The 12,000-nt window shown below is 50.3% G+C and overlaps 1 protein-coding gene across 1 annotated transcript; it reads right to left on the reverse strand.

Moving 5' to 3' along the window:
• Positions 1-1,926: 1,926 nt before the first annotated feature.
• On the reverse strand, positions 1,927-8,685 carry LOC104695781 (1-acyl-sn-glycerol-3-phosphate acyltransferase alpha). The gene is given in 7 exon segments (XM_010409791.4): positions 1,927-2,627; positions 5,105-5,177; positions 5,683-5,778; positions 6,017-6,192; positions 6,597-6,730; positions 8,401-8,627; positions 8,629-8,685. Coding segments are annotated over 7 exon segments (894 nt in total). The 5' UTR covers positions 8,671-8,685; the 3' UTR covers positions 1,927-2,481.
• Between the last annotated feature and the right edge of the window lie 3,315 nt (positions 8,686-12,000).

Below are 12,000 nucleotides of genomic sequence, written 5' to 3' on the forward strand. Positions count from 1 at the left end.
AGCTTTTTCTGCTTCATTGACAGTGTCTAATCCTGCTCATCAGACCAGCGTTGGAAACCCCTAATGGTGGCACCGAACTGCTCCTGGGAAATTCCTGCCTGGACATCAGGCTCCGCTGGCTGCTGTTGACTGAACATCAGCACATGGTTTCCCAGAGGGGAGCTCAAGACTATGTCATCTGTTTTATTTCCTGTAATGTGATTTTTTAATATAATTTCTTTCTAAAAACTTCCAGTAATGTAAGTCTTCAGATGGAAGCACAATGATATTTTATTTTCTGTTGCCCTAAAAAATTGATCAGAGGCGTTACGACTCTCTAAATTGTAATTATGACAAGTTTTTTTACTTCCCATACTGAATGGGTGTCAAACCTGCAGGCTAGCATGCTTGCATTGCAGAATCAAATTCCTTATCCTTTGTACCTGCTCAGAAATCAGCACATGCATGTAATCTTCATCAAAACTTTCCCAGTCTCCGGGTTTTGCACAAGAGAAGAAGCTGTTTTGGCTGCTTCTAATCAGCAGTGAGATTTTCAGCCATTGAAGACACTGCAGCAGGGCAGCTGTGCCTTGAAGCCTTGAGACAAGTTTTACTGAAATCCTACAGTGAACCTGTGTGGTTTGGGTGTTCTGGGCAGTAATAAAACACATCCTGGGCACTCACCTACAGCTGGCATCCATGACAGGTTGGGGGCAGAGGGGTTGGAAATCATTCCATCAGAAAAGAGCCTGGGGGTGCTGGTTGACAGTGGCTGAACAAGAGCCCAAGGAAGCCCGGGTGGGCAAGAGGCCAATGGCACCCGGGCTGTGCCAACCACAGTGACCAGCAGGACAAGGGCAGTGACTGTCCCCCTGAGCTGGCACTGCTGAGACCCCACCTCAAATCCTGTGTTGTTTTGCACCTCTCACTCCAAGGAAGACAATGAGAGGCTGGAGCGTGTCCAGGGCAGGGAACGGAGCTGGGAAGGGGCTGGAGCCCCAGGAGCGGCTGAGGGAGCTGGGAAAGGGGCTCAGGCTGGAGCAAAGGAGGCTCAGGGGGGACCTTGTGGCTCTGCACAAGTCCCTGACAGGAGGGGGCAGCCGGGGGGTCGGGCTCTGCTGCCAGGGAACAGGGCCAGGAGGAGAGGGAACGGCCTCAGGCTGGGCCAGGGGAGGCTCAGGGTGGGCATCAGCAGGAATTTCCCCATGGAAAGGGTGCTCAGGCCTTGGCAGGGGCTGCCCAGGGAGGTTTGGAGTGCCCATCCCTGGAGGTGCCCAAGGAAGGGCTGGAGGTGGCACTGAGTGCTCTGAGCTGGGGACAAGGTGGGGATTGGGCACAGGTTGGACTCGGTGATCTCAGAGGGCTTTTCCAACCTAAATGATTCTGTGAATCTGTGTGTGATTCTGTGTAAGTCAGACCAGTGTCCAAAACATTCTTTGTCTCTGGTTCATAGTTAAACATATCAGCACGAAAAAGCAAATCACATCGTGGCTGGTGGGCATCCTCTGACAGAGAAGGCAGGGCAGAACCAGGCTGGACTCAGAAATCAGGAGGTGCAGCTCCCAGAGTGTGTTTGAGTTGAAAGATATATAGGTTGTGTTAAAAATAATGAGGTTATCAAAGAATCATCGTAGAATTGCAGAATCAGTAAGGCTGGAAAAAGCACTCCAAGATCATTGAGTCCATTAACCCAGCACTGCCAGGTCCACCACTAAACCATGTCCCTAAGCACCAGATATACACATCTTCTGAACACTTCCAGGGATGGTGAGTCCATCTGGGTGTGGCAAGGATATTAGGCAGCATATTCCTGCTGTTTGCCTCTGGTTTCTGAGTCCCCAGACAGACATGTCCCTCTTGCACTTTGAAGATGTGCCCAACCACTGAAAGCAAAATCTTCCTCAGCTTAAAAGGAAGACTAAATATCCCAAAGAAGCCACCAAGCCCTGTAGACACATGTAAGGTCTTTAATTCCCCTCTCCCAAGGCTGCCTTGGTTTCTGTCTCTTGTGGCAGAAGTACTTCCCAAATCCTCCCCATGGAAGAGGAAGAAAACAGCACCTTCTCCTGAGTGTGTTCCACGGGAATGTGGCAGCCCTCAAATCCCAAGGCAGCCATTTCCCAGGCAGGATGGTCACAGGCTTGGGATCCATGCCTCCCCCTTGTTGTTTCTGAACAGGGAAAGGTGATTATGAGCAGGTAGCGATGATCACAGGAAGGGCCCAGCTCTGCCTGGGGTCCAGCTGGAGGGACATTCTCAGGGTTATGATTACACAGAAATGTCCAGCTGTCCACTGTGTGCCTGTCCTCCTGGGTGGCACAGTTCTCTGGGAGGGACATAGCAACATTCCCCTTGGAAGCTTCTCTCCTTTGTGGATGTTTTGCCTGTCTCTGGTATGTCAGCATTGCAATCCACAGTTATCTCTGCTGCCAGACCTCCCTGTGGTTGCCATGGCCCCCCCTCAGCTGTAGCACACACAGCTGGAGCTGGAAGATGGGATTGCTAATGGGAAGCTCCGTTCGTCATTCCTGATATCCCCTGGTAGGCAGAGAGCATGGAGTCACGGACCTGCTCTGTCAGCTTGGGAACATTGTCTGGGCCCAGGCCAAGCGTCTCCACTTCTGGCAGGATCTGGATGATCATCTTTCCTGGAAGAAGGTGAGAGAGGGGGTAAAAAAAATACATGAGTGGTGTAGAAGAGCAGGAGAAGGTACAGCAGGAGGGTTGGTGCCAACCAAGGAAAGCCCCTCGTTCCCACACCAGTGTGGGAGCCCAGCCACATCCCAAATGCACACAGCAAAAACCCAGCCCGGGCTTTTCCCATCCACAGAGAGCACAAGAATCATAAATATGGAAACAGGTGAACATCTCCTCCAACACAATATAGTGTTTCATATAGGATGAGTTTTCACAGCAGAAAGATCTCAGGGTCTGTCTAGATCACAGGCAAAGAGAAGATGTTTAATACAACACTTCCAAACTGGCTGTGCTCTGTCTGTGTACACCAGATTTAGCAGGGTCCCTCCTTCCAGAAACACACTTTGGGATGATGGAAATTGTGGCCAGGATTCCCTGGTCACACAGAAGCACCTAAGCAATGGACTGGTGTAAACTGGAAGAACATAGTGGAGAGCTGCCATCATGCTCTTCTGTTCTGGCACCAGGAGTCCCCTGGTTTGGCCAGTGGAGACAAGACAGCGCCTGCACAGACAGGAACCTGGGGATCCGGGGAGTGTCTGTGATGTGTTGTAATGTTCTTGCATGACTTTACACGTGTGCCTGGAATGAGATCCAGCAGTGCCAGCAGCAGAGCCGTGGGAAGAAGTCAAAACAAGCGTAGAGAAAAACTTCACAAAAGGAAAGGGTTTGTTAGGTTGGATAGGGCTTGGAGCAATCTGCTCTTGTGGAAGGTGTCCTTCCCCATGGTAAGGAGTGGAATGAAATGAGCTTCAAGTCCCTTCCAACCCAAATCCTTCTGCGATTCCATGATTCTCTGCTCCCTGCCTTCACATCTTACACCCAAAGCCAGGCTGGTACCTCACTTCACTTGCTCCTACTGGAAGAGCAGAGTGATGACGAGGCTGTGCTGGAAATACAGGTCACTAGGGAGCAGACTTCCAGCAAGCACCAGATGTGTTCCATGAATGACAGTGTCCAACACCAAGCACAGAGCCACAGGCTTTCCAGAGGCTTCTCAGCACACCCAGCGCCACTGTGGACACAGGGAGCTGTCCTGACCCACAGACCTGCTCAGCATGCAGGAATCTTGACCACCATCTTCAGAATCAGCCCTGGCAAAACTTCCAGGTGGGGAAAGTGGGAAAGTACAAAAAAAGCTAACTAGGGTTCTTTCTTCAGCAGTGCAGGTCCCACCTGTTTAACAGCCATTTAGAAAAGGGCTCAGAGATCAGCTGAGCATGGAATTAGCTAACCATGAATTTCCAGGGTGACTGAAGTTGAATATAAGCATATGTACATGCAACTGCAAAAGTCTTTCCTAAAAAACTCAGGGAATTCTTGTAATCTCCATCCTTGGAGTTAATACAACCTCTTCTGGACTGGTCACAAAGCCAACTCGTCTGTCTTTAGAGCTGGCCTTGCTTAAAGCAAAATGTTCAGCTGCTTCAGAGATCCCTCCCCAGGATGTTATTCTCTGATTTCCCAGAGAAGGGAAGGGAAGGGAAGGGAAGGGAAGGGAAGGGAAGGGAAGGGAAGGGAAGGGAAGGGAAGGGAAGGGAAGGGAAGGGAAGGGAAGGGAAGGGAAGGGAAGGGAAGGGAAGGGAAGGGAAGGGAAGGGAAGGGAAGGGAAGGGAAGGGAAGGGAAGGGAAGGGAAGGGAAGGGAAGGGAAGGGAAGGGAAGGGAAGGGAGCAGGCTACTGAAATCCCTGCTCCTGGTCCTATTGACTCTCAGGTGGGGGAACACTTCCAGATCCAAAAGACTTTTGTGTGTGAACAGGGAGAGGATAAACCCAGCAGGTGAAAGATGACTGGAAACTGGCAATTCCATGTTTATAATTTGCACCACTCTCTCTTCCAGGTGTCTCCCTGCAAGAGAATGACTGCAACCAAGCACAACAATGGGAGGAATGAGAAGCAGATCCTCTCCTTAGGGAACACCAGGGCTGGCCTGGGAAAGAGTGGCAGAAGTCCATTTTAAGGTGGGCAGCAGCTAAGGGAGCGAAGGAACAGGATGGGTTACTTTTCTTTGTTGGAATTTGTACCATTTTTTCCTGCATTTTCCTTCTGAAGCCCAAGACTTGTGTCATTTTTTCCCAGAAAATTTTATCGTTGGCCAGTAGAAATTTTTGTAACCATAAATGTTTCCCAGCTCTCCATGCACCTGCAGATCCAAGGGCAGCATGAGGGGTCAGGGGCAGGACCTACCCCAGGACTCTGCTGCTTCTCCAAGTTCTCTTGGACAGGTATTGGACAAGCAGTGAGAAATCCAAGGGGAGAAGAAAAAGTGATGCCTGAAATGTCCCATTTCTTCCTGAGAAGATAGAAACTGCTGTTTTCTGGGTGCCATCTCCATATTACACGTGGTCCTCTGCCCACCCTTGTCATGGCTCCAAGGACTGAGCTTGCATCACCACCCAGACCATTCTTTGCCCCAGGTCATCCTCACCTGGTGTAAACCTCTTCTCCTTCCGGTTGTAGAAGCTGTTGTAGGAAGACAACACTACAGGAATAATGGGGACCTGGAGGGAAGGCAGTCTACAGTGAATATACACATCTCCTTATCCTTCCCCCAAAATTCAAGTCATGTTTTCAGGTGAATCTTGCACCTTGCTGATAATTATCACTGTCAGTGCCACAGCAGACACTCAGAGGATTATTTGAATATTTAGATCATTTAACTCTATCACTCCATGTCCTCACTACTCGGCTTTGTAATTTCATCTCTGTATTTAGGCCAACAACTGTGGATTGTCAGATTACTGCCTACAGAGGCCAACTCAGCAGAAACTTCCCTGTGCAGGTCCAGAGCTCTTGTCAAGGTCCCCCCACTTTTTTTTTTTCCAAGCTGTAACAAAGGTTTTCCACTTGCCACAGAAACAGCCCCCTCCTGTGCCACCTGCAAACCCCTGAGGGCTCCTGGATGTGTGCTCAATCCATAGGGAAGCCAGGGGCCAGGACCCAGGTTTGCTGGTGGACCACAGTAAGCAAATCACACTCCAAGGGCAGGAGGAAGGTGGGTCTCACCTGGGCTTTCACAGCCAGCTGGAAGGCTCCACGTTTGAAGGGCAACATGGAGCCACCATGGTTGCGAGTTCCTTCAGGGAAGATCAAGACACGCAACTGCAGGAGGGAGAAGACATTAAGGCAGAGGAATCTCCAGGTACAGTTCTAAGCCACTGCACAGGGATGGTGCCCTGGGGCTCATCTCTGTACTCCTCACCTCCATTCATGGACACAGAACACACTGATGCTCTCACTCTGTTCTGCTTAGTGCCCAGCTCAGAGACAAAGATCTCTTCCCACCCACATCCAGATTCCTGTTTTCCAGCAGCTCCTCATTGGACTCCTCCCCACTCACGTTGTCCTTGTGCAGGGAGTGTGCCACCTCTGTCAGGGTGCCAATGGACTCCTCCCTCCTCTTGCGGTCGATGAAGATGACCCCTGAGAGCCAGCAGGCCAGGCCGAATGTGCCCATGTACAGGATCTCCTTCTTGGCAATGGGCACACAGCGCCTCGGCAGTATCTCCATCATCACTGCAAAGGGACAGCAAGGACAGAACAAGTTGTCATCTGCACTCAGAGTCCCTCTAGATTCTGGGTGACAGCCCTCTGCTCTAGGAGATGCCATGCCTGAAGCTTCATAGAATCCCTGGGGAATTTTGGGGGTCTCTAGACCATCCACCCTGGCACTGAAGGAGAGCAGCTATGAGAAGGCTGTGGTCAGCTGGCAGTCTTGTCCCCATTCCCTCGGAGAGGGTGAAGCTGATGTAGCTTGAAAATGCCTCTGACACCCTGGAGAGCAGCCCTGGCCTGGGGCTGGCTGGTGAAGGACTCTGTAGCAGCCACGCCTGCCCTGCTGCCTGTGGCACCTGGGATTCCATACGACCCACCCCTACAAACACCTGGGGCCAGGAGCAGGAGGCAGGATCACCACATACCCAGGATGTCAAGGGAGGTCTGGTGATTCAACACCAGGACGAAAGGTTTCTTAGTCCTGAGGTTCTCCTTGCCCTTCACCACTATCTGAATGCCAAAGATGTATTTGAGTGGCAGGGCCAGTGTGCGCAAAATCCTGGAAAAAGGAGCAGAAATTAGCCAAAGAGATGCTGAAATTCGGGACGAAACACTGCATCCGAACCAGCCCACCTCATACACTGCTTCTGCCAGTTTCCCACAGACACAGATTTGACCATGACTTGGAGAAGAACAATTAGTGTCCCTCTGCAGCTAATTATTTAATTACAGAAGACAAATACACCTCACAGATTTCCCTCGAGCCATACATGACCATTGACACAGCAACTCCAGTCCCAGAAGTTCCACAGATCAACCAAATATTAGATAATATCCATATTCACAGCACACCTTTGTACTCTGCTTCCCTGCCCACTTTGCTGGGTTGGGAATACAGGCTGCAATAAACCTGTGCCTAACTCTGCTGGCTTTGAAAGAGAGGGGTTTGCCTCTAGGTGACATTAGGCTGCAGTGCTGGGAGCCCTATTTGATGAGATCCTGGTAAAATAAAATAAAAAAAAAAGTCAGGCACCAATGTCAAGAGGTGAAGAAAATTTCTCAAAGCGAAAAACTGATGCTCAGTTAGGAGATGTGAATTCTCACTGGAGCATAAAATGGAATGGTAAATTCTGCTTCTGCAGCACTTCAGGAGGGTTCAAGCACTGTGGTGCCGTGTACAAGAGTCATCTTCGCGTCCCCCCTCAGCCCAGGTTCCTGATTGCCACCACCACTGATCACTCCTGGACACCCCACGCAGCCTCCAGGCGAGTCCTCAGCCCAGAGAGTCTGAACGGAATCTGGAGAGACAGGATGGGCAGCAACGGGATGGGCTGGGGGACTGCCAGACCTGGGACACCAGGCTGTCACTGAGCTGATGGGGACACCAGTGCCCATGCAGGGGCCAGCACTGCACCGTGGTGATGTCTCAGGTGTGCACTGGCTCAGAGTAGAGAATAGGAAGAGCACCTGGGATGGCTTTCTCAGCACAACTTAGAAATGGAATGGTCAGCCATGGGGAGGAGGGAAATACAGCTCCAAAGACCAGATAAAAGAGCTTTAATAAAAATAGCAATATGCATTACATCCAGGTTGTTGGCATTACCTGCTTTGGCAAATCTATGTCACTTTTTACATCCTTTCTTGCCATAATTTGTTATTCTTTTATTGACCCCAAACTGTAGGTACAAAAATGCTGTTAGCGAGGATTTTCTTGTTATTTTTCTAAGTCTGTGAGAGACTTTTCTCTCTCACAGAAGAGGTAGCAGGGAATGTAAACAACCAAGCCACCTGCAACCTTGGAAAGTCTTGTTTATGGTAGAGTAGAAAATATTTTGATAATGGATGTTTTAGGATTTTGGCCAATCACCCCCAAGGGGTGGCTGGTCCTTTGTCCAATTAGACTATGAAGAAAAAAGTCTATAAAAGGTTTGTAAAATAATTAAATAAATGAATCTTGCTGCACAATTCCTGCCTGCTGGATCTTCTCCTCCTCCTCCTCCCTATGGCTGCGGGACACGGTGATGTACCGTAGGAACCAGGCCTGCGGTAATACCAAACCAGTATTAAAACCCACACCCCTTCTCTGAATTACAGTCTGTCATCTCCCCACACCAATATACAACTGATCCCTCCACACCACAGCACACCCCCAGGACCCTCCACATCAAAGCACTGGACAGAGTGGACTCTATCAGTGCTCAGAGCAGAAAGGAGCCACAGACAACTTACATCATGTTCTCTGCGTTACGTCCACGAGGAATACTGAGGATCATAACCCCAATGCTTATGGTGAAGAGCCACAACTTATAGAAGGTCATCTTGCAGAAGAATCTGAATGCAGGTTTCACCTGGTAGAGGACTAGAAAGGCAATGAGCAGACAGGTAAAGGGGTAGTGAAGGAGGAAAAGCTCCATCCTTCCAGCCCGGAGCAGGTTGAGCAGAGCAGTGAACGAGTCACGAGCAGCTGGCGATGTAGAGCAGAGGTGAGACTCCCTCCATCAGCTACGTGTGGGTGGTGCAAAGCTGGAATGAGGTTTGGGAGTGAGGCTTCAGCCAGGCTGTGCTCTCTGCTGGGAGCTGCACTCACCGTGGGAAGCCGGTTTAGCAACGGCACTGCGAGAGCTCCAGGAGGGCTGGATGGCAGCACAGCAAACACAGCAGCAAAGCTGTGCGTGTGCAGGGGCTGTGGGGCTGGCAGTGCCTGGAGGGCCCCTTCAGGGGGCTCTGGGAATAGGAACCCTGAGGAATTGTAAGAAAACCTCTAGTGGGGAGGAGCAGGATGTACTGGACAGCACAAACCCTGTGCAGAGAAGCTGTGGCTGCCCCATCTCTGGAAGCGTCCAAGACCAGGTTGGGGCTTGGAGCAAGCTGGGGTAGTGGAAGGTGTCCCTGACCATGGCAGCGGTGGAACTAGGTGATGTTTATGTCCCTTCCAACCCAAACCATTCCATGATTCCATGAATCTATGACCCCAGGATATCTCACTGTGTGCAAACATTAACCTTCACCAAGCAAACTGGCTGCAAGATGTCCAGGAAATCAGAAATCAGTATTTTGGAGGGGAGAAAAAGAAAATCAGTGATCTGAGCAGCCAGACCCTGCCCTACACATCCAAGAACTGGAGGGACCAAGCTGAGCAGCTGGACATTCCACATGTAGAGTGGGAAAAGTGCCACAAGTCTAGAGAAAAAGATAAAGCAGGAGCAGCTAGTCCCAATGTGTTCCTGGCCAGAGGCAGGCACTTGTTCAGACAGCATCTGCATAAGCAAGGAGTAAATCAGGAAAATGCAGGTATAACCTGGGACTGCTCCAACTGCATTTCATCTCCTAAAACAACTACATGAAAAGGAACTTTGCAATAGCCAGAATGACTGGGCTGAAAAAAAAATGTTTCATGATTCATCGTCTGCCCACCAGGCCTTGCTCTAGAGCCAGCACTTCAAAGGAGCAATGACTCTAAATTCCAGCCAGGACTGAGAGCTGCAGATTCTCAAAAGGGAATAGCCAGAGGACCCATAAAACCACAATGACCATCACCTGCAACCTAAAGAACAAAGTCAAATCCTCGAGGACAGTAAAATGGGCAAGACTCAGTGATATTTCCTGAAGAAACTGAGAAAAGACAGAATAATAGAGAAAGGCACTGCCTGTGCTCCCTGCTCCTCTGGCTTAGCCAGGGACCCTTCTTATCCCGATTTTCAATGGAAAACTGGAGAGAGGTGACTGCAGCCTCACCTCTCAGCTCTCCCAAGGCTTCCCTGCAGCCACAGGAGAGGCAGCCAAATCAAAGAGCTTCTCCACAGCCTCTGAACTGTCCCTGCACCAGCCCATGGAAATGACAAGAGCCCCATGTGTGCACACTGGGACCCTCTGAACTGGTGCTTGCAGAGAGCAGGTCCCTGTGGGAGCCAGTGCTTAGAGAAACCGTGGCCTCTTTCTGATTCTCCAAAGTTTGATCCAGCAAACAGTTGCCTTTCTAACGCCTGTCAGCCTTTCCTGTATCTCATCTGTACAAAGTTACGGCCTTTTGCAACTGGGAGAACGTTGATTTGATGCACAACTGGTTCATCCTGACCTACCAGACAGAGGTTCCTAAAATGTAATGCCAGTGAAAGGAGTGGAATGGTTGTCCTGCAAGGATGGCCGTGGCTTCCAAACCAGGGTGCTGCTGTCAGGCTCCTACTGTAGAAGAAACCTTTGACACAACTCTGCACATAGAAACCCACCCAGAATGTCAGGGGCAAGGAAATCTGCAAGTTCACAACAGTTCACAAACCACTGAAAAGGTTTATTTTAAGTCACTGTCAGCAATTTTCAAAGACTTCACAGAAACATTGACATTGGAAAAGACCTCCAGGATCATCAAGTCCAACCTGTGACTGATCCCCACCTTGTCACCAGCTCAGAGCACTGAGTGTCATATCCAGTCCTTCCTTGGGCACCTCCAGGGATGGGCACTCCAAACCTCCCCAGGCAGCCCCTTCCAGTGCCCGACCACCTTTTCCATGTGGAAATTGCTCCTGATGTCCAACCTGAACCTCCCCTGGTGCAATTTGAGGCTGTTCCCTCTCCTCCTGTCCTTTTTCCCTGGGAGCAGAGCCCAAATTCCCCCCAGTTGCCCCCTCCTGTCAGGAGTAAGGAGGTCTTTGGTTCCAAAAGCTGTCTCTGATGAGAATGGAGAAAGCCAAGGACATTCCCAGTTCCCCATGGACTGAGAGTCAGCTCAGATCTGATACAACATTCGGGCTCCAAACCCACAGATACCAAAATCTGCAGCTATAATTTTCACCTGTTGCAAGGATCCCCAGCACCTGGGTCCATCCTGCTCCCGTTTCAAAGCAGTTGGCTCTTGCCTAACCTGCAAGGTGTTTTCAGAAACTGCAGCTCTAATGAAGATCCCAGTCTCCAGACTAAGTGTATCCATGCCCAGCTGACTCCCTTTTGCCCCTGGCTCTTTGCACCCTTTCCAGAACCTGGCTCAATTCAAGTGAATCTGAGACAGGGAGAGGAGGGACTTGCTCACACTGTGAACTTTTGTCACACAGCTTTAATGACTCTCCTGCTCCCCAGATCTGCTCAGCCACATATTGGCCAGAAGAGAGAGGGGAGGCAGGGAAAGTGATCCAATGTGGTGGGAAAAGGCCAAGGAAATTGTCTTGTTCACCATATGAAGGCTCAGAAGAGGATGGACTGTTGTCAGCACAGCAACATGTGAGAGAGAGGAGTTGATGAAGCCGAACATCACAACTGACTTCCAAATACAAAGCAATGACTCCAGCACAAAATATGAGGACTGGATTTTGAAATGGGAGTGATTCCCACTGAAAATTGCTGGCATAAATATTTCCTCTGGTACAGACTGCAACAAGCAGAGGGGCAGACACCAATCTCTTCTCTCTGGTAACCAGGGAGAGGGAACAGCTGAAGCTGTGTTAGGGGGTTTAGCTGGAGGTCAGGGAAAGGTTCTTCCCCCAGAGGGTGCTGGGCACTGCCCAGGCTCCCCAGGGAATGGGCACGGCCCCGAGGCTGCCAGAGCTCCAGGAGCGTTGGGACAGCGCTGCCAGGGATGCCCAGGCTGGGGTTGTTGGGCTGTCTGTGCAGGGCCAGGGGCTGGGCTGGATGATCCTTGTGGGTCCCTTCCAGCTCAGGATAGTCCATGTCTCTATGATAAGTTATCAAAGGGCAAAGTGTTGGGTCTGGCCAAGGACCACACTGGTCACCAGCCACCAAAGGGTGAACGGGCCAAAAGGGAATTCATCACTTACGACTCACTTAGAGGCATTAACATTGATATTAAAACCTTCAGAGGGATTCCAGGGTAAATATATT

This window comes from Corvus cornix, chromosome 19 (assembly GCF_000738735.6).
Source record: "Corvus cornix cornix isolate S_Up_H32 chromosome 19, ASM73873v5, whole genome shotgun sequence".
NCBI lineage: Eukaryota > Metazoa > Chordata > Aves > Passeriformes > Corvidae > Corvus > Corvus cornix.